We start from the raw sequence: 22,038 nt of genomic DNA, 5'->3' as shown, positions 1-22,038 counted from the left end.
GGCCTTGCATTGAAGCCGAGGGATGGCAACATGGGAGTGTGTTATACTGTTTTGTCTACTTTTGTATATACTTGAAATTTTCCAAAGAAAAAGTTTTTAATAAAGAAAAACTAACACTTTTCTAAATATTCTGACCATCTTGTCCTAAGGGACAGCCACCCCCCTCCCACCCCTTGAGATCGTTATCCTAGGGGGTCTCCCCGAATTGAAAATACCCAAGTAACATTAATTCATCAGCCTCGCTTTACAAACTAGTACAAAAGATTATTTCCTGGACTGTTTTTACCCCTGAAAATACTGAGTCCCTGAGGGCAAAGGTCAAAGAAAACCCTGCAGGAGGGAAAAGGAAGGGCTGAGTGTGGGAAGAAGAAAAGGAAGAACAAATTTTGCCTTTATTACAATTTTCCCAGGGCCTTCACTAGTTGGCACATGCATCTTCTTTGTGTGGGTTTTACTAAGAGAACTTTCACTGGAGGCATGAAAAATATGTTTAAATTCTGAACTCTCAGGTTAAAATTTCACAAAGCATACCCTTTTATGTTGTCAAAGGCTAATATAAATATTTTCAGAAGCAGGCTCAGTGAGCCAATGATGAGAGCACTTGGGTGGAGCTAGGGCACAGTTCTGTCTGAACGTGGGAACAGTCTAGACCTGTCCATAGGACTACAATGACACGGAAACCAGGAGAGAGTAAAGAGTCACATCAAATGCTCAAGAGTATAGCTTTTCATAGCAGATCTCTGGAAGAACACCAAGAAACTGGTTGCCTCTGGGGAGGGAAGCTGGGGCACTTGGAATAGGGTGGGAGGAGAAAAAACATTGTATGACTTTATTGTCATAGCGCCTTGATATGTATGATGACATTTGCAAACAGCCTTTTGTTGACGTAAGTGACTGTACTTTTTATCTTGAAATTAGACAGAAGACAGATGTCTCTTTGTTTATGGGTTCCTTGGCTGGGCCATCTGCTGGCACTACCTGCTGTTTGCATATTTTCTTGATACTCCCTCCCCTCGCCTCCCTACCCCACCCTAACCTCCCAGAATCTAACCACAAAAATAGGATTTTAATAGTTCTAGTGTGACTTCTATAGGTGTGACATGGTATTGGACAAAGCTCAGATTCTCTCACAGACGCTCCTCTAATAGCAGAGCCAGTGAACACTGTCTTTGATGGCTCCTATTTCACCTTATGCAGGTGAATTCTGTGGTTTATGATTGACATTGTAAGTTACTATTAGAAAAAAAGTGTCTCTGTGTTTATCCTGTGGTTTTTAAGTATCCCTGCACACTCTGCCTGTCTCTAGAGTATTCAGTCCAGTTGCATTGTTTTTTCCTCTTTGTTTATTGAGATTATTATTTACTTGCATTAAAATGTACCCATTTTAAAGGTACAGTTTGATTAATTTTGTTAATTGTATACAAGGTGTAACCACCACCACGATCCAGATATAGAAAAGTTACTTACCCTTTAAAAGTTTTTCATCCCAATTTGCCCCAATTCAGTTTTGAGACACTTTACTGAGTTTTACTGCTTTCTCTAACATCGACTCTCCGGGTGATTTAGGAAAGGCACTTTACCTCTCTGGATGTGTTTTTGCTTTTATAACATGAAAAATGCCAGAAGACATTTGTTACCAGGGGCCCTTGCAATACTTTCAGAAAATGAGGGGGTAGGGTAAGGGCGGGAATCTCAGCCTTGCGCCCCCATTCTTCACATAGCAGACGCATGTGGCAGATCCTAGTGGGAAAAGCCTGTGGTCGCCTGTGGTTTCCATCTCCTCTCTTGCTAGTGTGTATGTAACCTTTTGTAAGCATCAGCTTTCTCATCTCCGATATCAGGCTTATTAACAAGGCCTATTTGTTTACTGTTGTGAGGATGAACTGAGATGCGCCGGCAGCCTTAAATGTTAGTTGGTATTTGTATTATGGCATAATATAAAGGCACTGCATTCAACCATCTCGGTTACTACACGTTTATGCAGTCTGATTCTCACAGCCAAAACAGACGCACAAAGTACACTCACCCATTTACCCACCTGGGTAAGCCCGAAGCCTGCCTGCCGGCCTTCCTTTCGGGTCTCGGAGAAAAGCTGCGCACCCGTGCATGCGCTTCCAAAGAGCCTCGCTAGGGGACGGAATGGGAAACAGAAGTTCTAACGCCTGTCGTACAAGCGCGACGTAAAGCGGGTCTGCTTTACGGCACCCTGCTTCCGCCGTAAAGCGCCGTCAGAAATCCCACGTGAGTGGGTTGACGAGACTACTTCCAGGTGGAAAACGCGGTTCTTGGAAGTTGGCTGACTGGACGTCTACCCCATGGGCAAGCGCAGGAGACGGAGCCAGAGCCAGCTGCTCAACTCCCTAACCAAAAAGCAGAAGAAGCATCTAAGGGATTTCGGCGAGGAGCATCCCTTCTATGACAGGTATGGAGAGGCAAGGCTGGGACCGGCGCTGCCGGCGTCCTTTCCCGGTGGGAGCCCGCGTGTCCCCGCGTTTGGTCCGCCGGTGCCCCGGGGATAGTGACAGGGCAGCTCCCGCCGCGTCCCACGCTGCCCCGGCGCCGGCCTAGCTCGCCCGGGGATCCTGGCGGCTTCCCGCCTGAGATGGGGTTCTTCACTCGTCTTTCTACCTTTTGTTTAGCCGGTAGCTTTATGCTAGACGGCACGCCTCCTGTGTGGCGACTGGGCAGAGATTTTATAAGCTTCTTTTCGTTTTATATGTTTTTAAAGAATTGCTTGGGGGCTTCCCTGGTGGTGCAGTGGTTAAGAATCCGCCTGCCAACGCAGGGGACAGGGGTTCGAGCCCTGGTCCGGGAAGATCCCACATGTCGCGGAGCAACTAAGCCCGTTCGCGCGCCACAGCTATTGAGCCTGCACTCTAGAGCCCGCGAGCCACAACTATTGAGCCAGGGTGCTGCAACTACTGATGCCCGCGAGCCTAGAGCCCCTGCTCCGCAACAAGAGAAGCCACCGCAATGAGAAGCCCACGCACCGCAACAAAGAGTAACCCCCGCTCGCCACAACTAGAGAAAGCCCGGGCGCAGCAACGAAGACCCATAGCAGTCAAAAATAAATTAATTAAATAAGTTAAAAAAAAAAAAAAAGAATTGCTTGGGACCCTGGACATCACCGATCTATTCAATGACAATGAGGAAACTAATGTTTGGGTAGTTGTGGGTTCCTCTATTAAGTGTCCAGACTCTCAGTTATGATCTTTGCGCTCATCCCACCACTTTGAGCTGCTTTATCAACAGTTAGAAGGATAGTCTACTTAAGAAATTTGCTAGAAAAGGTGAACCTCGAGGGCTTTTATTTGCCAAACTTTCCCATCTTTTGGTTGAGAGCCTGTTACTGTGTGACTGTAGTATTTGTCATGTGGTCTTGTTAGACTTTTTCATTTGTCTGTTATTATCTATTTGGCATATTGTTACAAAACCTGTCCAAATGCATATGGAGTTTTTACTTGACAATAGATATAATGTATTTATAACGGTATAGTCTGCCATGTTCATTTAAAGTTGTATCATTAGACTTTTCCTAAATGCTACATGCTAGTAGTTAAAGTTTAACATTACCTGTTTCTTCTCAGGGTTTCCAGAAAGGAAGCAAAACCACAGACTTGTCAACTGGTAATGCTTTATACCTTCTTTATGATAGTTGATTCTGGACTGTTACTTTTAAGATTATATAGTAATAAAGTTTGGCTATATTTCCACTCTTTGATTTTAGATGTAAGCTATATTTTAGTAATATTGCTTAGTTTTAAGTGCAGATGTCTGTTAAAATGCCATTGTGATAACTAATATAATATAGAGTATGAAACTGTCCTGAGAGATAAGCCTGTTAGAACCTGTTAAGGAAGCTTACCAGAGGGCTCTTGGTGAATCCTAAGAGGGAACGTCTTGTTTGCTTAACATAAAATAGAGTGCAAAATCATCAAAGGTCTTATTTCATTACCACAGACTCAAAAGTAAACTACACTTTTTAGTTGTAAGTTTTCCTGTTGCTCCTTTAAAGGTGCCACATGTCTGACACATAGGTTAGATCGCCTTATAACCTAAAGCTCCATGTGTTTAGTTGGCTGTCTTTCCATGTGGAACATTAGCAGTTCAAAGAAGAGGAAGAGCTTCTAGAATCATAGCTAGATTAGCTGTTTTAAACAAATTTGGTGCTAGATTTGGTTGAATAGATAGGATTGCATATTTGCAGAAAAGCTAGTGTTTATTTAGAAAAGTCTGAACTTGGTTCCACTGTGGGCCTGATAGTCGTGGGGTAGCAACAAGAACAATATAATTTTTGTTTTTAAAATCCCTATTTTCCTTTTAGTCAGAGAGTTTAGATACTTCAAGTTCTGAAAGTGAAGCAGAGAGTGAACCAGAACAAGTTTCTGGTTACAACAGACTACTTGCCACATTAAAGGATGTTTCCAAGGAAGATGAGGAGGAGGAAGAGGAAGAAGACAGTGTTATAGATGAGACAGAAATGAATCTTGAAGATGGCGATAGTGACATCAGTGTGGAGGAAGAGACGGCAGTAGCGTCTACTGACGTGCAGAAGAGTAAGTGTCTTTGATGTGGGTTTATCATCTTTGCAGGGACCACAGACAGATTGCCCCAGGGGCATGGTGCCTTGTACTGTATGAGCTGGGTGAAAGCACATGGATTCAAAGCAGAGATTCTTAACATTGTTGGGCTCTGTGATATCGTCAAGAATCTGATGAAAACACAGGACCCTCTGGCCATAATAATGCAGAAATGACATTTTTGCTTATGATTTCCAGGATTTCATCAATCCTAGTCCAAATTCCCCTGATTGAGAGGAAAGGGAACATAATTCTGTTTTTGTAATGGTCTCAATTTATGAAAGATTATTGTTCCTCCCCTAGAGGAACCAAGTTTAATGGAAGATAGACATAAAATATACAAAACTTTTCAAGCATCAAATTTGAATGGAACCGATAAATATAAGGTGTTAAAGAGATGCAAAGTGGTCACATGCTGCCAGGGTAAATGAGGGGAGGCTTCAGAGAAGAGCTGGGATTGAAAGCTTCAAGGAACTCTGTCTCACTCAGACATCTAGGTGACTATTTTTTTATTATTATTATTTATTTATTTATTTTTGGCTGCATTGGGTCTTTGTTGCAGTGCGCCGGCTTCTTACTGTGGTGGCTTCTCTTGTTGTGGAGCATGGGCTCTAGGCACGTGGGCTTCAGTAGTTGTGGCACGCGGGCTCAGTAGTTATGGCTCGTGGGCTCTAGAGTGCAGGCTCTGTAGTTGTGGCGCACGGGCTTAGTTGCTCCGCAGCATGTGGGATCTTCCCAGACTAGGGCTCAAACCCACGTCCCCTGCATTGGCAGGCGAATTCTTAACCACTGTGCCACCAGGGAAGTCCCCATAGGTGACTTTTTAATTTAACTTTAAAATCATCTTTATTGAGGTATGAATTACATTCAACAAGGTGTACCCTTTTTAAGTATGTAATTTGATAAGTTTTGACAAATGTGTATATCTATATTGTCACCACCAAAGTCAAGATACAGAACACTTCCAATACCTACAAAAGGTTCCTTCTTGTCCTTTTACAGTCAGTTTCCCAGGCCTGGCATCAGGCAACCACTGACATCTTTCTTTCTGTATGTATTAGTGTTTCCTATTCTAGAAATTCATATGAATGGAAGCATACAATAAGTACCCTTTTGCGTGTGGCTTCTTTGGCTCATGTTGTGACTCATCCGCGTAGTTCATGTTAGTAATTCATATCTTTTATTACTGGAATAGTAGTCCATTGTCTGAATATATCTGGGTAACTTTTTATATCCTATTATCTTAATGCCTATTTGCATTACTGTATTTTTTTCTATACTTTAAGGTGTCACACACCATTCTTAGTATTTTAATTTATCACTTGTACTGGGATAAAAAACTCGTTGCCTCAGACTTAGGGGTTTTTTTGTTTAATTTTGTTGGTTTTCCAGTTTTCTTTCATGTTTTGGGTTTTTAAAAATGAAAAGTTTGTTTTTTTTAATTATAAAAGTAATATATATTTACTGTAAAATTTAAGAGGGTAATATAGTTAACGTATATCTCCTCCACCCTGAGATGAACACCTTTAACATTTTATAGAACCTTCCAGACTACATTTTTATGGCTATGAGTGAATACAAGTATCTACATATATTTGTGTGTATGTGCATAATGGTCTTGTACATTTCTGTAACTTACTTTTTTTCTTTAATAATATAACGTGTGTAACTGGGTTCACATTAGCTTAATCACATAGTATTTCATTGTAAATAATATGTGGTAATTTAATTAGTACCCCATCGATAGAAATGACGAAATCATTTTTTTTCTAGTTATTTGTTATATCAACGCTGATTTGAACATCTTTACATGTACTGGGTCAGTAGTCAAGCTCAATTTTGAAACTTATGTCTTCTACCTGAATTTGCTTAAAAGTAAATGATAGCCTAAGGAATTCGATTTCATTTGTCAACAGAAGTGTAATTATATTTATGAGTAGTAAATAATTTCACAAAATGTTTTATCAAAACTGCAGATGCGGCCTTACCTGCTGACCCTAAGGGAAAAGATGGGCACGGGCCACCTGGCACATTAGAGGAATCCCCAGAGGAGTTTACAGATGCAAAACATGAGTCACTCTTCAGCCTAGAAACCAACTTTCTCGAAGAGGAAAGAGAAGGCAACTGTTCTCTGAAAGCATTACAAGGTCACAGCACAGCTCGTGATGTTTGAATTCAGCTGGTGCTTAGTATGGGTGGTTGTGGTCTAATACCTGTTAAATCTCCTGTTATTGGAATGAGCAGTAATAGAAACAGATAGTTTAGCAGCTAGATGTAGAGCTGGAAAGAAATGCTTCTCCAAGATCTTTTGTGTTTTTCAGGGTTAGGCAGTGTTGGGAGTGGGCGCGGCTGTTCAGGAGAACAAACAGTTGAAGAATGATAGCAGGGAAGGCCAGTTCCCCAAAGCTCACATCCACAGCTGGAGTCAGGGGAAGACTTCTGATTTTTTTCCCCAAGCAGGGAAGGGAGAGAAAGAGGAGAAAAGTACTTTGCAATTTTCTCTCTATCCTTCACTTGCTCTTCCTCATTGGAGCAGTAATTTTCCAGATTTGTGAGACCCGGCAGTGGCTAATCTGATTGGTCCTTATTACCAGGAAGCACCTCAGAAGCCAGAAAGCTCCACCCTGTCTCCCCAGTCTCTCTCTTTATTTTTGGCTGCATTGGGTCTTTGTGGCAGTGGGCAGGCTTCTCACTGTGGTGGCTTCTCTTGTTGTGGAGCACAGGCTGTAGGCACGCGGGCTTCAGCAGTTGTGACACGCGGGCTCAGCAGTTGTGACACACAGGCTCAGTAGTTGTGGCTCGCGGGCTCTAGAGCGCAGGCTCTGTAGTTGTGGCTCACGGGCTTAGTTGTTCCGCGGCATGTGGGATCTTCCCAGACTAGGGCTCGAACCCGTGTCCCCTGCATTGGCAGGTGGATTCTTAACCACTGTGCCACTGGGGAAGTCCCCATAGGTGACTTTTTAATTTAACTTTAAAATCAACTTTAATGAGGTATGAATTACATTCAACAAGGTGTACCCTTTTTAAGTATGTAATTCGATAAGTTTTGACAGATGTGTATATCTATATTGTCACCGCCAAAGTCAAGATACAGAACACTCTGGGCCATGCCTCTGTCCCCATGACTGTCACTTAGACAAGCCTCTGGTAGGCTGAGACAGGGCTCTGCTGTCTCTCAGATCCTTGTGTCTTAGCCTGTGCCTGGGTGGGCGAGTCAGGTTGGTCTCATTCTGTGTCCTGACTGCCTTTTTTTTGGTCCCAGTGCCATTCTTCAACCAGCTGTGCCATTGAAGTTGAAATTTTAATCCTCCTTTGGTTCTGTTAGCTGTTCTAGACAAGAGGAAGAAGTAGCAGGTAGAATTTGGGCACAAACTGCATTCTGAACTCAAAAAAACTTAAAAAAAAAAAAAACCTGGAGGAAACACTAGGAAGCTTGACTATCCTGAAATTTCTCTGGTTGTTTGGTCTGTACTGATATATTATTACCTAGAATTCTTATTTCCTATTGTTCACCTTTATCTTAGGTCTTAATGTAAGGTGTACTGCATTTGAAGTTTTACTACCTGGGTCCTTGAATGGGTCATTTAACTTTGCTTCTTACATGAGTGGGACTGGAAGAGAAGATTGGGTGGCCAGCGCAGAGCACTGATACCCTGAGCAATGACCCTACCATTTTGATCATTTGTTCACCTCAGTTGAGTGTTGAGCATTTATATTTGTCTTCCAGTGCAGGTTAAATCAGACATGGAATCTGCCCTCAGGGATCTTGCAGTCTAGTTAGGTGAGGTAGGACATGCACATATATGTGTTGGTGTGGATAACTGAGGGCAGGGTGGGGCACTTGAGAGAAAGTGATGACTGTCTATAGGGGACCAGAGATGGCTTCTTTGGAGCCAGAACTGTGCCTGACACAGTAGGCTCCTGGGAAATAGCTATTTATTGTGATAGCTATAGGGGGTATAGCTATCACAATAGGGGGTAACATTCAACTGATACTATTTGGATATATAGAAATGTGGTGAACCAGAGAATAGAATTTTCAGTTAAAGGAAGGAAAGCCACAGTGGCAGAAGAATTTGAGAGCCATGTAATTCAAAAATTACATTAGAGAGGTAAGTTAGAGGTGTATGTTGAATTTCAGACCGAGACGTTTCTTCAAAGGTTTTTGAGCTGGGGAATAATGTGATTAAAGAAATGCTTTAGGAAGATGAACCTGTCAGAAACTTTTAAGCTCTGGACTGGGATAAATGATGGGGAAAGTTGATGGGGAAAAAGATGAGTTAACATCATGAAAACAGGATGTCATTCACAGGGGAAGACTGGAAAATCCCTGTCATTTGCTCTAAGTGTTCTAATATTCTTTATTTCTGAATTAGATCCATTTGCACAACATGTAAACAAAGAACTGAAAGAAAAAGAAATCCAGGCTGTTGCCACAAATCCCAAAACTACCCACCAGCTAAAAGTAAGCATTGTTCCATCATCACAGTCACAAATGGAGAAAAGCAGTGGTCTTGGGTTTTAGTGGTCTCCCTGAATGTATGATACACACCCGTGGCAGATGGCTTGATAGGGAGCAAGACAGAGGAAGACTGGAAGAGCCCAGTAAGGCACAGACATAGCTAGCAAAGGCACTGGGAAGCTGGAAGGTGGGGACCAATAAGATTAAGAATGCTTTGGAGACAGGTACACCAGGGTTTAGACCAACGTCTTCAAGGGGCTATCTCATGACCTAAGGCAAGTTAATCTACCTTTTTAATCTTCACTGTTCTCATCTGTTAGAGGGGGACAGTAATGCCTGCATCAAAATAAAGTAATTTATTTTACTAGAAGATACATACAAAGTGTTCAGTCAAACAGTAGCTACTGCTGTTCATTTGTTTGAAATATCTGAGATAAGTTCACACCTAAATTATTCAGTATGGAGCAGTTTTTGCTTCTTTTTTTGGTGATTTTTTTTTTTCACCACTGATGCTATTCATAAGAATTGGTCATCCTTGTTTCCTTGTTTCATTGAAATTTTTATTGAGATAATAATTATAGATGCAGTTGTAAGAAATAATACAAAGGTATCCCATGTGCCCTTTGCCCGGTTTCCCCCAGTGGTAGCATCTTACAAAACTGTAGTACAATATCACAAGTAGGAAATTTCCACTGATACAATCTACCTGTCTTATTCAGATTTCCTCACTTTTGCTCCTGCTCCTTTGTGTTATTTAGTTCTGTACTGTTTTATCACGTGTAGGTTGCCCTGGCCACCACCACAGTCAACACACAGAGCATTTCCAGCACCAAAGATCCCTCCTCTTCGCTGGTGCCATTTTATAACCACACCCACCTCCCTTCCCCCATTCCTAACCCTTGGTAACCACTAATCTGTTCTCCATTTGTATAATTTTGTTATTTCAAAAGCGTTATATAAATAAAATCATACAGGTTGGCTTTTTTCACACAGCATAATTCCCTGGAGATTCACCCAGTTGTTGGCATATATCAATAGTTAATTCTTTTTTATTGCAGAGGTCATCCTTTCTTTATTGCTAAGATCAGCAGTTTTGTTACAGTGCAAAAATTCCCAGACTGGTATTCCACAAAATATTATTCTTTACGATTCTAATATATGTCTCCCCCCAAAAAAAAAATCCAAAACAACAACAAAAACCTTGTTCTATATCCAAGTAAATTTGGAAAACTCTGGGTCAAACGAAGTGGAACAGAGTCCTTGTTGCAGGACTCAGCAGAACCTTTAGTGTCTGATCTTCATGTGACTCTTCCTGAGGGGGATTAGGTTTTGTGGTGTTTACCGAAGTTATTTGACCGTCGGGCCCCCTTTTCTTTTGTCTAGAGTAAATTTTGACTTCCTACAGTGTGGTCCACAGGACAGTTTGTGACCCACTGATCTAGTGAAGAGCTCACAAGGTTTCTAAAGTCAGAAACCTTGGGCTCTAACCCTTAGCTCTGTTCTCCCCTGTTTGTCTGACTCCTATAACCTCTGAATCTCAGCATTTCCTAAACTGCAAGAAGAGCATTATAGTGTTTACCTTGTAAGGTTGTTGTGAGGATAAAGTGAGAGGATCTGTAAGTTGTGAAAGGCCTTGGTAAATTATAAAGCACTATATGAATGTAAGGTACTATAATTCATTTCTAACTTAGTTCTTGATCATTTCTCCCACAGTGGCCCATCCTGGGCCAGCTTGTCTTTTCATCCAGGTTTCAACAGTTGGAAACCTTTAAACCCCCAAAGGACATTGACTTAAAGTCACTTCATCTCCAGAAGCCTCTGGAATCCACCTGGATCAAGACCAACAGCCAGTTCCTCTCTGGCCCCCCAAATTCAAGTAGCCCCTTCACACCCCTCCAGAAAGAGCTCTTCTTAATTATGAATTCTTACCGGGACCTATTCTACCCAGAAAGGACTGCCCTGAAGAATGGGGAAGAGATCCGCCACGTGTACTGCCTGCATGTGATAAATCACGTCCTCAAAGCCAATGCCCAGGTGCTTGCCAACAACAGCAGATGCCGAAGCCAGAAACTTGGGGTGGGTGATGATGATGACTTCAGGGACCAAGGGCTAACGAGGCCCAAGGTGAGTGGCAGCAGCAGAACTTTGCCCTCAAGGAGGCTGTAAGGCACTAACATATAGGTCCTGGCACTTAGCAGGTTCTCAGATGTTTTAATGATTGGAATAATGAATGAGTCCAAGAATGAGCATATTAGATGGGCCAGGTAATGTCAGAGCAGTGCTGCAGACAGCTCAGTGGACTGTCTCTAACAGCAGATCTAACTGGAAACTGGAAACATGGAGGTACCTCCATGATAATTCTCTCCTTAAAGATAAACCCTGATCGTACATAAGTAACACTCCACTGTAAATCTCTTCTTTGTGATTGTCAGAGCTGGATGGGACCTTAAGGAGCCTTTTATTCAATCCCTACTTATTACACCTGTGGACAGAGACCAAGGACTCTCTTCACTAAGCCACATAAATATGTAAACCTTGGAAAACAAAATCCCTATTTTTGCATTGTATCATTATTGCTGCTTAAAGTGATGATTACATTTATGTGGGCTCATAAGCCTAAGCTCCAGTGGATTGGGGGCTTACATCTTTTAATTCTGTCTACATTTTTCATGATGTCCTGGAGCTAGATACTGTGCCGCCCATACCCTCTTACCCCTTAGCCTCTGTGTCTATATTGAAGAAGCCTCATCTTCTTAGATTCTTCTCATTGAGCTTAATAGGATTTTAGGATTTTAATACTGATATGGCTCTTAGAGATTTCTTAGTCCAACCCTCTTGTTTGATAGTTGGGGAAACCAAAGCCTAGACACTTACTTAGTGTGACAGCCGGGACAGTAACTTGGCCCTCTTCAAAACTGATCCATCATCCCTGCACTGTACCAAACTGAATCACTACACCCATCTGGCTGTGCTGGTTGCCCTTCTGGGAAACTACCTCAGAATCTTGAACATCAGGATAATAAGATTATCTGTTTCCATTTAGAATTGCAAAATAGAATATGAGGTAGATTACCCATGAATCACATTCAGAATTTGGTGAATTGCCTGATCTGACTGGGGTTATATCCATTGATTGTATTGTTTACACAAGGGTAGTTAGAAGTTAATCATTTGTTAAGCATCTTCTGGGTTTTTACCTCAACAGTTAAAATTAAGCACTTTTGGAAATGTTTGGAAAACTGAATCCTATATTTCCCATTGAAATATGATCTTATTTCAGAAATCGTTTATCATTTCTGAAAAATATACTAGGAAATGTACTAGAAAAGTAATGATGTTTTAGTCCTTTCCTTACTAGCTTTATTCTCTACTTAATACATCTAATTCATTTGTTCAGCATATTCCTTGGGTCTTACGGATCAAAATACTGAACTTAGTTCTGTGGGAGACAGAAATGAGTAACATTTCTTGTCCTGAAAGACCTTTGTGTGTTTATGCCCTTGAGTTTTTGCTAATGGACACCTCTGTTAAAGGCATTGACTTAACCTCAAAAAGTCTTTCTACGTTCTGCTTAAGAATTGCCCCCCCCGCAAGGAGCCATGAGATTGAAGTCCATAGGACATGGTGCTGTGGGTCGGAAAGATGCTCAGCCTTCAGTACTGAGCCAGGTCCTGTGTAAAGAGGGTGACACGGATGTGGTCCTTGGCCAGGGGCTGCGGAACAGAGGGCTCCTTAGGTCCTCAGCAGGCTCACCTCGAGCTGTCCTTCCTTCCCCTTGCCCGTCCAAGGCTGCCCATCACTCCCTCCACAGGTGCTGATAGTGGTGCCATTCCGGGAAGCTGCTTTGCGGGTGGTACAGCTCTTCATCAGTCTTCTTGAGGGCGACAGCAAGAAGAAAATAACTGTAAGCAACAAAAAGAGGTTTAATGGAGAGTATGGCTCAGATCCCGAGGAGAGACCACCCAACCTGAAGAGGCCTGAGGATTATGAAGCTGTATTTGTTGGCAACATTGATGACCACTTCAGGACTGGTAATTCCTCCTTGTCAAAACTGAGACCCTGAGGGACCTGAGGTGTGAGGTGCGCATAGCTGGAAGCTAGAAGCCTGGAATTAGGCATTCCTTCAGAGGGTCACTGACTCAGCCTCCTAGCAGAACCAGGATGCATTTGAGACGACTCGTCTGCCAGGGGAGAGTCTTGCCTTGGCTAATGGGGTACATACTCGGCTAATGGGATGGAGTGTCTGTGAAGGCATGTATGAAAGGCACATGCATGTTTATAACAAATGTCTCAGCATGCCTATAGCTGGTAGCTCATGGTCAATGCTACAGGGGTTCTTGGGGGAGTTGGAGGTGATGGGGCTGGGTGGGTCAGTCTGGGGAAGATGAATAAACTAGATCATCTGTACATAATGGACTTCCCTCCTGCCTGCCATGTGGAGTGCCCACATCTGAATTATCTCCACTCTGTACTTGCTGACTCCCACCCAGCTTTGCACATTTTTGCTTGTCTGTCATTCAGCTCCCATGTACTTGGCTGGTTGTACATTGAAAAAGTTCCTGGAAAATATTTTTAGTCACGTATGCCCATTTACCAATTATTAAGCATCTACTATGTGCCAGGCACTGTTGAGAAGCTGGAGACATGGTATTAAAAGTTACTGTTAAACAAGTCCAGCCTTAAGACAAATCAGACAGTATGGGATGAGATGTGTTATGGTTAGAGGATAGTGGGTGTTCTATTTAAAGTATTTAAAGCAAATATCCTTACTCAAAATGGGCACAGGACTGTTAGGGAAGGCCTTCTGTTGGAGGTACCTTCCATACTAAGTTGAAACCTGAGTAGGATTTAGCCAGGTACAAAGTGCGGTGATGAGAGTGGAAGAAAAAGTTTCAGACAGGAAACTGCATGTGTGGAGGCATCAGGGCGAATAAACCAAATAGACCTAAGATTCAGAGGCTGTAGCATGGCTGGAGTGTGCAGTGCAAGGGGATGAGAGCTTATGGTTAGTTTTGAACATATGCAGGTGGCCAACAAGCAGCTGGTAAGTCAGTCTTTTGTTTAATTGATATATAATTGACATATTAGTTTCAGGTGTACAACATAGTGATTCAATGTCTATACCTTACAAACTTATCACAACAATAAGTATAGTTACCATTTGTCACCATACAAAGTTAATGCAATATTATTGACTATATTCCCCGTGGCATACATTGGATCCCTGTGACCTGTTCACTTTATAACTGGAAGTTTTATACCTCCTGATCTCCCCCATCCATTTTGCCTACCCTCCAACCCCGCCCTCCCTTCTGGCAACCACCAGTCTGTTCTCTGTATCTATCACTCTGGTTTTTTGTTTGTTTTGTTTTTTAGATTCCACATCTAAGTGAAATCACATGCTATTGATATTTGTCTTTGTCTGACTTATTTCACTTACTGTGATACCCTCAAGGTCTATCCTTGTTGTCACAGATGGCAAGATTTCATTCATTTATGGCTCAGTAATATTCCATTGTGCGTGTCTGTGTGTGTGTGTGTGTGTGTGTGTGTGTGTGTGTGTGTGTGTGTGTGTGCGTGTGCACGTGCACACCACATCTTTATCCATTCATCATCTGTGGACACTTACGCTGCTTCCATATTCCATATCTTGGCTATTATAAATGTTGCAGTGAATGTAGGAGTGCATATATCTTTTTGAATTAGTGTTTTTTTTTCTTTGGATAAACACCCAGAAGCTGAATTGCTCAATTGTATGGTGGTTCTATTTTTAATTTTTGAAGAACATCCATACTGTTTTCCATCGTGGCTGCATCAATTTACATTTCCACTAACAATGCACAAGGATTCCCTTTTCTCCACATCTTTGCCAGCATTTGTTATTTCTTGTCTTTTTGATAAGACCTATTCTGACAGGTTTGAGGTGATATCTCATTGTTTTTTTTTTTCTCTCTATGCTTTGGTTAATAGCAACTTATAATACATGGTGGCTATAAGAATTTATAACTCCAAAATCACAGCCTATCATTTTATATTATTTCATTTTGATCACAGCACTTACTAGCCACCTGATACATTCTTCTTCTTCTTCTTCTTCTTTTTTCTTTTAATTGGAGTAGGTATAGTTGATTTACAGTGTTGTGCTAATTTCTGCTGTATGGCAGTGACTCAGTTATACACATATATACATCCTTTTTTATATTCTTTTGCATTATGGCATATCCCAGGAGATTGGATATAGTTCCCTGTGCTATACAGTAGGACCTTGTTGTTTTCCCATTCTAAATGTAATAGTTTGCATCAACTAACCCCAGACTCTCAGTCCATCTCTCTCTCCCCACCCCTGACCTTGGCAACCACAGGTCTGTGAGTCTGTTTCTATTTTGTAGATAGGTTCATTTGTGCCATATTTTAGATTTCATATATAAGTGATATCATATGGTATTTGTCTTTCTCTTTCTGACTGACTCCTCTTAGTATGATAATCTGTAGTTGCATCCATGTTGCTGCCAAATGGCATTATTTTGTTCTTTTTTATGGCTGAGTAGTATTCCATTGTATATATGTATCACATCTTTATCCATTCATCTGTCAATGGACATTTAGGTTGTTTCCATGTCTTGGCTATTGTGAATAGTGCTGCTATGAACATAGGGGTGCATGTATCTTGTTGAATTATAGTTTTGTCCAGATATATGCCCAGGAGTGGGATTGCTGGATCATATGGTAATTATATTTTTAGTTTTCCGAGGAACCTCCATACTGTTTTCCATAGTGACTGCACCAACTTACATTCCCACCAACAGTGTAGGAGGGTTCCCTTCTCTACACACCCTCTCCAGCATTTGTTATTTGTAGACATTTTAATGATGGCCATTTTGACCAGTGTGAGATGGTACCTCATTGTAGTTTTGATTTCTCAGTGTGATTTTGATTTGCATTTCCCTGATGATTAGTGATGTTGAACATCTCTACATTTGACTGTTGGCTATCAGTACGACTTCTTTGGAAAAATGTCTATTCAGGTCCCCTGCTATTTTTTAATTGGATTGTTTGGGTTTTTTTTTTTTTTTTTTTTTGCAGTACGCGGGCCTCTCAATGTTGTGGCCTCTCCCATTGCGGAGCACAGGCTCCGGACGTGCAGGCTCAGCAGCCATGGCTCATGGGCCTAGCCGCTCTGCAGCATGTGGGATCTTCCTGGACTGGGGCACGAACCCATGTCCCCTGCATTGGCAGGCAGACTCTCAACCACTGCGCCACCAGGGAAGCCCTTTAATCCATTTTGAGTTGATTTTTGTAGATGATGTAAGCTAGTGGTCCAGTTTCATTCTTTTGCATGTAGCTGTCTAGTTTTCCCATCACCATTTGTTGATGAGACTGTCTTTTCCACATTGTATATTCTTGCCTCCTTTGTCATAGATTAATTGACCATATAAATATGGATTTATTTCTGGGCTCTCTATTCTGTTCTGTTGAACTGTGTCTGTTTTTGTGCTATTACCATACAATTTTGATTACTGTAGACTTGTAGTGTAGTTTAAAATCAGGTAGTGTTATACCTTCAGCTTTGCTCTTCTTTCTCATAATCAGTTGGGCTATTCAGGGTCCTTTGCAGCTCTCTACAAATTTTAGAATTATTCTAGTTTTATGAAAAATGTCATGGGTATTTTGATAAGGATTGCATTAAATCTGTAGATTTCTTTGGGTAGTATGGACATTATTTTTGAATTTTATTTACTTTTTTATACAGCAGGTTCTTATTGTCCATTTAATACATATTAGTATATACATGTCAGTCCCAATCTCCCAATTCATCACACCCCCACCCCCACCACCACTTTCCCCCCTTGGTGTCCAGTATGGACATTTTAACAGTACTAAATCTTCCAATCTATGAGCATGGTGTATTTTTGCATGTTTGTGTCATCTTTAATTTCTTTCATCAATACCTTGTAGTTTTCCAAGTACAAGTTTTTTACCTTCTTGGTTAGATTTTTTTCTAGGTATTTTATTCTTTTTGATGCTATTGTAAATGGATTGTTTTCTTAATTTCTCTTTCTAATAGTTCATTATTAATGTATATAAATGCAACAGATTTTTGTTAATTCTGTATCCTGCAACATTACTAAATTTATTTATTAGTTCTGACAGTTTTTTGGTGGAGTCTTTAGGGTTTTCTCCATAAAGTATCATGTCATCTGAAAATAGTCAGTTTTACTTCCTCCTTTCCAATTTGGGTATCTTTTATTTCTTTTTCTTGCCTAGTTGCTGTGGCTAGGATTTCTAATACTATGTTGAATAAAAGTGGCAGAAGTGTGCATCCTTGTCTTGTTCCTGATTTTAGAGGAAATGCTTTCAGCTTTTCACCACTGAATATGATGTTAGCTGTGGATTTATCGTATATGCCTTTGTTATGTTGAGATACATTCCCTCTGTACCCACTTTGTCAACCCATCCTTGCATCCCTGGAATAAATTCTACTTGATTATAGTGTATGGTCCTTTTAATGTATTGTTGGATTCAGTTTGCTAATAATTTGTCAAGGATTTTTGCATCTATGTTTATCAGGCATAGTAGCCTGTACATTTCTTTTTTTGTGGTGTTTCTGTCTGGTTTCAGTATCAGGGTTATGCTGGCCTCATAAAATGAGTTTGGAAGTGTTTCTGCCTCTTCAGTTTTTTGGAATATGTTTGAGAAGGATAGGTATTAAATCTTTAAATATTTCGTAGAATTTACCAGTGAAGCTCTCTGGTCCTGGTCTTTTGTTTTGGGGGAGTTTTTTGATTACTGGTTCAATCACATTACTAGTAATTGATCTATTCACATTTTCTGTTTCTTCATGATTCAGTTTTAGAAGATTGTGTGTTTCTAGGAATTTATGTATTTCTTGTAGGTTATCTGACTTGGTGTATAATTGTTCATAGTGGTCTCTTATGATACTTTGTATTTCTGTAGTGTCAGTTATAACTTCTCTTTCATTTCTTATTTTATTTGGGCCCCTTCTCTTTTTTTCTTATTGAGTCTGGCTAAAGGTTTGTTAATTTTGTTTATCTTTTCACAGAACCAGCTCTTAGTTTCACTGATTTTTTTTTTTTTTGTCTCCGTTTCATTTATTCAGTATTTCTCATCTGGCTTTTATTATTTCCTTCCTTCTTTGTTGGAAGTTTTTTTTTCCTTTCAGCATATTCGAACATATCATGCCATCTCCTTCTGGACCACAAAGTTTCTGATGAAATATCAGCTGATATTCTTATGGGGATTCCCTTATCTGTAATTAGTTGTTTTTCTCTTGCTGCTTAAGATTCCCTCTTTACCTTTGACTTTTGACATTTTAATTATAATGTGTCTTGATATGAATCTCCTTGGGTTCATTTTGTTTGGGACTCTTGGTGCTTGCTGGACCTGAATGTCTGTTTCCTTCACCAGGTTAGGGACATTTTTAGCCATGATTTCTTCAGATAAGTTTTCTGCCCCTTTCTTTCTCTCTGTCCTCCTTCTGGGACCCCTATAATGTGGATGTTAGTACCCCTTTCTCTCTCTTCTTCTGTGACCCCTTAACACCGATGATAGTACACTTGATGTTGTCCCACAGTTCCCTTAAACTGTCCTCATATTTTTAAAATATTTTTTCTCTTTGCTGTTCTGTTGGGGTGATTTCTACCACCTTGTCTGCCAGGTCACTGATCTGTTCTTTTCTACCATCTAGTCTGCTGTTGATTCCCTCTAGTGTATTTTTCAGTTCAATTACTATAATCTTCAGCTGTGTGAGTTCTGTTCAGAACTTTCTTATATTTTCTATCTCTTTCTTGAGTTTCTCACCGTGTTCGTTCATTCATCTCCCAAGTTTGATGAGCAACTTTATGACAATGACTTTGAATTCTTTATCATTAAATATTTTTTCTGGGGTTTTATCTTGTTCCTTCATTTGGAACATGTTCCTCTGCTTCCTCACTTTGCTTGACTTTCTGTGTTTGTTTCTATGTATTATGCAAAACAGTTATTGCCCCCTGTGTTGAAGGAGTGGCCCTGTGTGGGAGATGAACTGTGTTTTTAACTTTTTCCTAGTTCTTGGTTGTCTTATAAATTCTCTCTCTGTTTGTTTCACTCCCATGGAGTCTAGAAATGCAGTCCCACCCCCATCTGCCTGAGCCTGGTGCTCAAGGAGTGTCCCCTGTGTGGGCTGCATGCGTTTGTTGCCTCAGGTCGTGTCCTGCAAGTGGCATGAGATGGGGTAGGCATGGCTGCTGGTTGGCCATGTTTGTCAGTGCTGCACACAAGTAGTGCAGGGAAGTGGGGTGGGGGTACTCACCCACCACCACTGTTAGCAACTTAGAGTGAGAGTGCAAAAAACGGCACCCACCCGTGCCATCACGGTAGAGGGAACCTGTAAAAGTAGCATCTGCCAGCATTCTGTCCCCAGAGAGAGTCCCAGCCAGCTTCTGCCCCTCTGGTAGGTGCTTTAAGATTAGCAAGTGAATCTCCTTCACGTATGATCTGGGCTCTCTACAAACTGCTACTTGTTGCTTAGGAGAGAGATGTCGGCAGGAAATATAAATTTTTGTGATGATAATGTCAAAGCCATAATTAGTGAATATATTTATCCAAAGCTTTATGTAGAGTGAAAGAGAACTTGTGGGTGAATCCAGGGATTTGTAGAAGAGCTCTTTGAATATGGAAAAATAGATAAGGACCAGGTCAGTAATAGGAGAAGTAAGTGTTAAAGTCGTGGAAACCACCGGTAAGGAAAAGAGCATTTCAAAGAGGGTGTGCTTATGCGTTCGTGACAAGAAACACTAAAGTGCCATTGAATTGGGAACTGAGAGCTGTTGGTGACCTTAGCAAGAGTCATTTCAGTGGTGTCCTGAGACCCAGAGGCAGATTGCAGTGCATTAAGGAGTGAGTGGGAGATTTTAAAGTAGAGACAATTTTCTGGAAGGTTTGCCAGTGAAGGAAAAGAAGAGGGTGGGAGCTAGAAGGGACCGTAGATGCAAAGGAGGGATGATGATGATGATTTTAATAATTAAAGCAGTTTGAGCACAATTATATGCAAAGGGGAAGATGTGGAAGGTACAAGGGGAGGCTGCAGTTTGAGAGGGTGGAAGCTAATGGCTTGGTGGTGACTCATGAACTGATGTGTGCTTGGCTGTTTTGTGTATAGGAGTGGCAATACTGCAGAGAAGCATCCGACTTTATGCCCCCTTCTATTCGTCAGACATCCTCATTGCCTCTCCTCTGGGCTTGAGGACCATCATTGGTGGAGAAGGAGAGAAGAAGAGAGATTTTGACTTTCTGTCTTCTATTGAGCTTCTCATCATTGATCAAGCTGACATTTACCTGATGCAGAACTGGGAGCATGTCTTGGTAATGCTGGTCATTAACATTTACAGACAAGAAGCTCAGTGGTTTGAGTCTGAAATGGTTATTAAAGTCCAGATTAAAACTCAGCTTGGAAATGGAAATATTCCACATTTTCCAATTTGAAAATGGGAAATGTTGTCCCCTCTTCTACCCACAAGTTGGTCAGTAAAGTATCCAGAAAGATAAAAATTCTTGTCAACATTTTCAAATCTCCAGAAAAGATTTCTTCCCCTTAAAAGTTGCTTCTAGTAATAGACCAGTTTAGTGTGGTTGGTTGGTTGGTTGGTTGAAATTCCTCCTCACCAGGAATGTTTTTATCTAAAATAGTTCCTCCTATTTATGCTCGTTCTCTTTTGTTTGGTCTTCTCTTCAGTGGAGATGGGAAAACATTGCTCATGGTTTCTTAATTTGTGATGCTTTGCAGAGAAATGTAAGATGTTTTTGTCCCCCTACTATAATTTGTGCTGTAATTTTTTTTCTCCCTCTCAACATACCCTGCAGTGTTTTGGGGTTTAGGGTTGTGCTTTGGAACAATCCTCATCACAGAACTATAGGTTTATTTTTCTAAGGCATGTGAGAATTTACCTTTTCTGCAACCCCAGGACTTGGAGTAAGTTTGGGACAAATAAAGGGGAGTACTTATTTATAAAGTAGGGAATAATCTTATAGTACTTGTGACCCTTCAATATACATTACAAGGTAAAAATATGATTAAAATAGAAAAGGCATGTTGATGGTTGAGTCATCTTTATTTTGAGCAAAAGGCACATGTAGTCACTCAGGGAATTTTCTAACATTGTTGGGAACTAAGTCATGGAAGGACAGCAGCTCTGTTTTCCATGTCATTTCCCTTCTTGTCCAAATCTGGAACTGAGTTGCTTATAGAGTGACCAGAGTGGCATTTCAGAATTTCCTTTAAAAGAAATATTCTGTATAGGTAGCATCTTGATCCTTTTTGAAAGATCCACGAGGTGGCCAGTTTGAGCTTTTCTTCTTGTTCACTTGACTATGGGCAAGTCACTCAGCCATCTGAGCCTGTTTTCTTGTAATTTGGGAGATGATAGTATGTACTTCATGGGGTTAAATAAGATGATGGGCTTATAGAAAGGTTAGCAATGCCCAACAGGTAACTGTTCAATAAGTATTAATAGAGTATTATTTCTGCTCAAAGCATTTGATGAACCACATGAACCTACTGCCCTTGGACTCACATGGGGTGGACTTTTCTCGAGTGCGCATGTGGAGCCTCAATAATTGGTCCAAGTACTATCGTCAGACGCTGCTGTTTGGGGCCCTGCAGGATGCCCAGATCAACTCTGTATTCAACAAGTACTGCGTCAATGTGCAAGGCCAGGTGGGTTCTCTCCTTCTTTCTCTGAATTTTCATGAAGTATTGTGTATTGTTTGGGTCATGAGGCAGAAGGAGAGGATAGCATTTGGTCAACAATGGGGATAGCTCACTTCCTAATGTTCTCACTGACTCCTGGCAGGTGGCTGTGAGGAACGTCCCGATGACAGGCTGCATCAGTCATGTCCTGGTGCAGCTCCCACATGTCTTCCAGAGGATGGAAGCTGAAAACCTAGCTTCAGTGATTGATGCCAGGTACCCTCCCCTGTCCCATTGGACCCCTGGGGGTC

At 41.2% G+C, this 22,038-nt stretch overlaps 2 protein-coding genes across 2 annotated transcripts in view; one reads left to right on the top strand and one right to left on the bottom strand.

The window, feature by feature from the left end:
* Positions 1–2,086, bottom strand: part of IRF6 (interferon regulatory factor 6) — a 36,674-nt gene extending 34,588 nt beyond the window's left edge. Inside the window, exon 1 of the mRNA XM_082657354.1 lies at positions 2,039–2,086. The gene's annotated coding sequence lies outside the window, so the exon portion shown is untranslated. The remainder of the gene's footprint in view (positions 1–2,038) is intronic.
* Positions 2,087–2,260: 174 nt separating this feature from the next.
* UTP25 (UTP25 small subunit processome component) overlaps positions 2,261–22,038 on the top strand; it is a 29,513-nt gene continuing 9,735 nt past the window's right edge. Inside the window, exons 1-10 of the mRNA XM_082664799.1 lie at positions 2,261–2,422; positions 3,588–3,627; positions 4,325–4,556; positions 6,557–6,727; positions 8,957–9,045; positions 10,756–11,166; positions 12,854–13,073; positions 20,201–20,403; positions 21,572–21,754; positions 21,891–22,003. Of these exons, the coding sequence (XP_082520925.1) occupies positions 2,316–2,422; positions 3,588–3,627; positions 4,325–4,556; positions 6,557–6,727; positions 8,957–9,045; positions 10,756–11,166; positions 12,854–13,073; positions 20,201–20,403; positions 21,572–21,754; positions 21,891–22,003 (1,769 nt within the window). The 5' untranslated portion in view covers positions 2,261–2,315. The remainder of the gene's footprint in view (positions 2,423–3,587; positions 3,628–4,324; positions 4,557–6,556; positions 6,728–8,956; positions 9,046–10,755; positions 11,167–12,853; positions 13,074–20,200; positions 20,404–21,571; positions 21,755–21,890; positions 22,004–22,038) is intronic.

This window comes from Grampus griseus, assembly GCF_964374135.1.
Source record: "Grampus griseus genome assembly, chromosome: 1".
Lineage (NCBI taxonomy): Eukaryota > Metazoa > Chordata > Mammalia > Artiodactyla > Delphinidae > Grampus > Grampus griseus.
The sequence above is the reverse complement of the archived record's forward strand: the minus strand, read 5'-3'. Positions and strand labels throughout refer to the sequence as shown.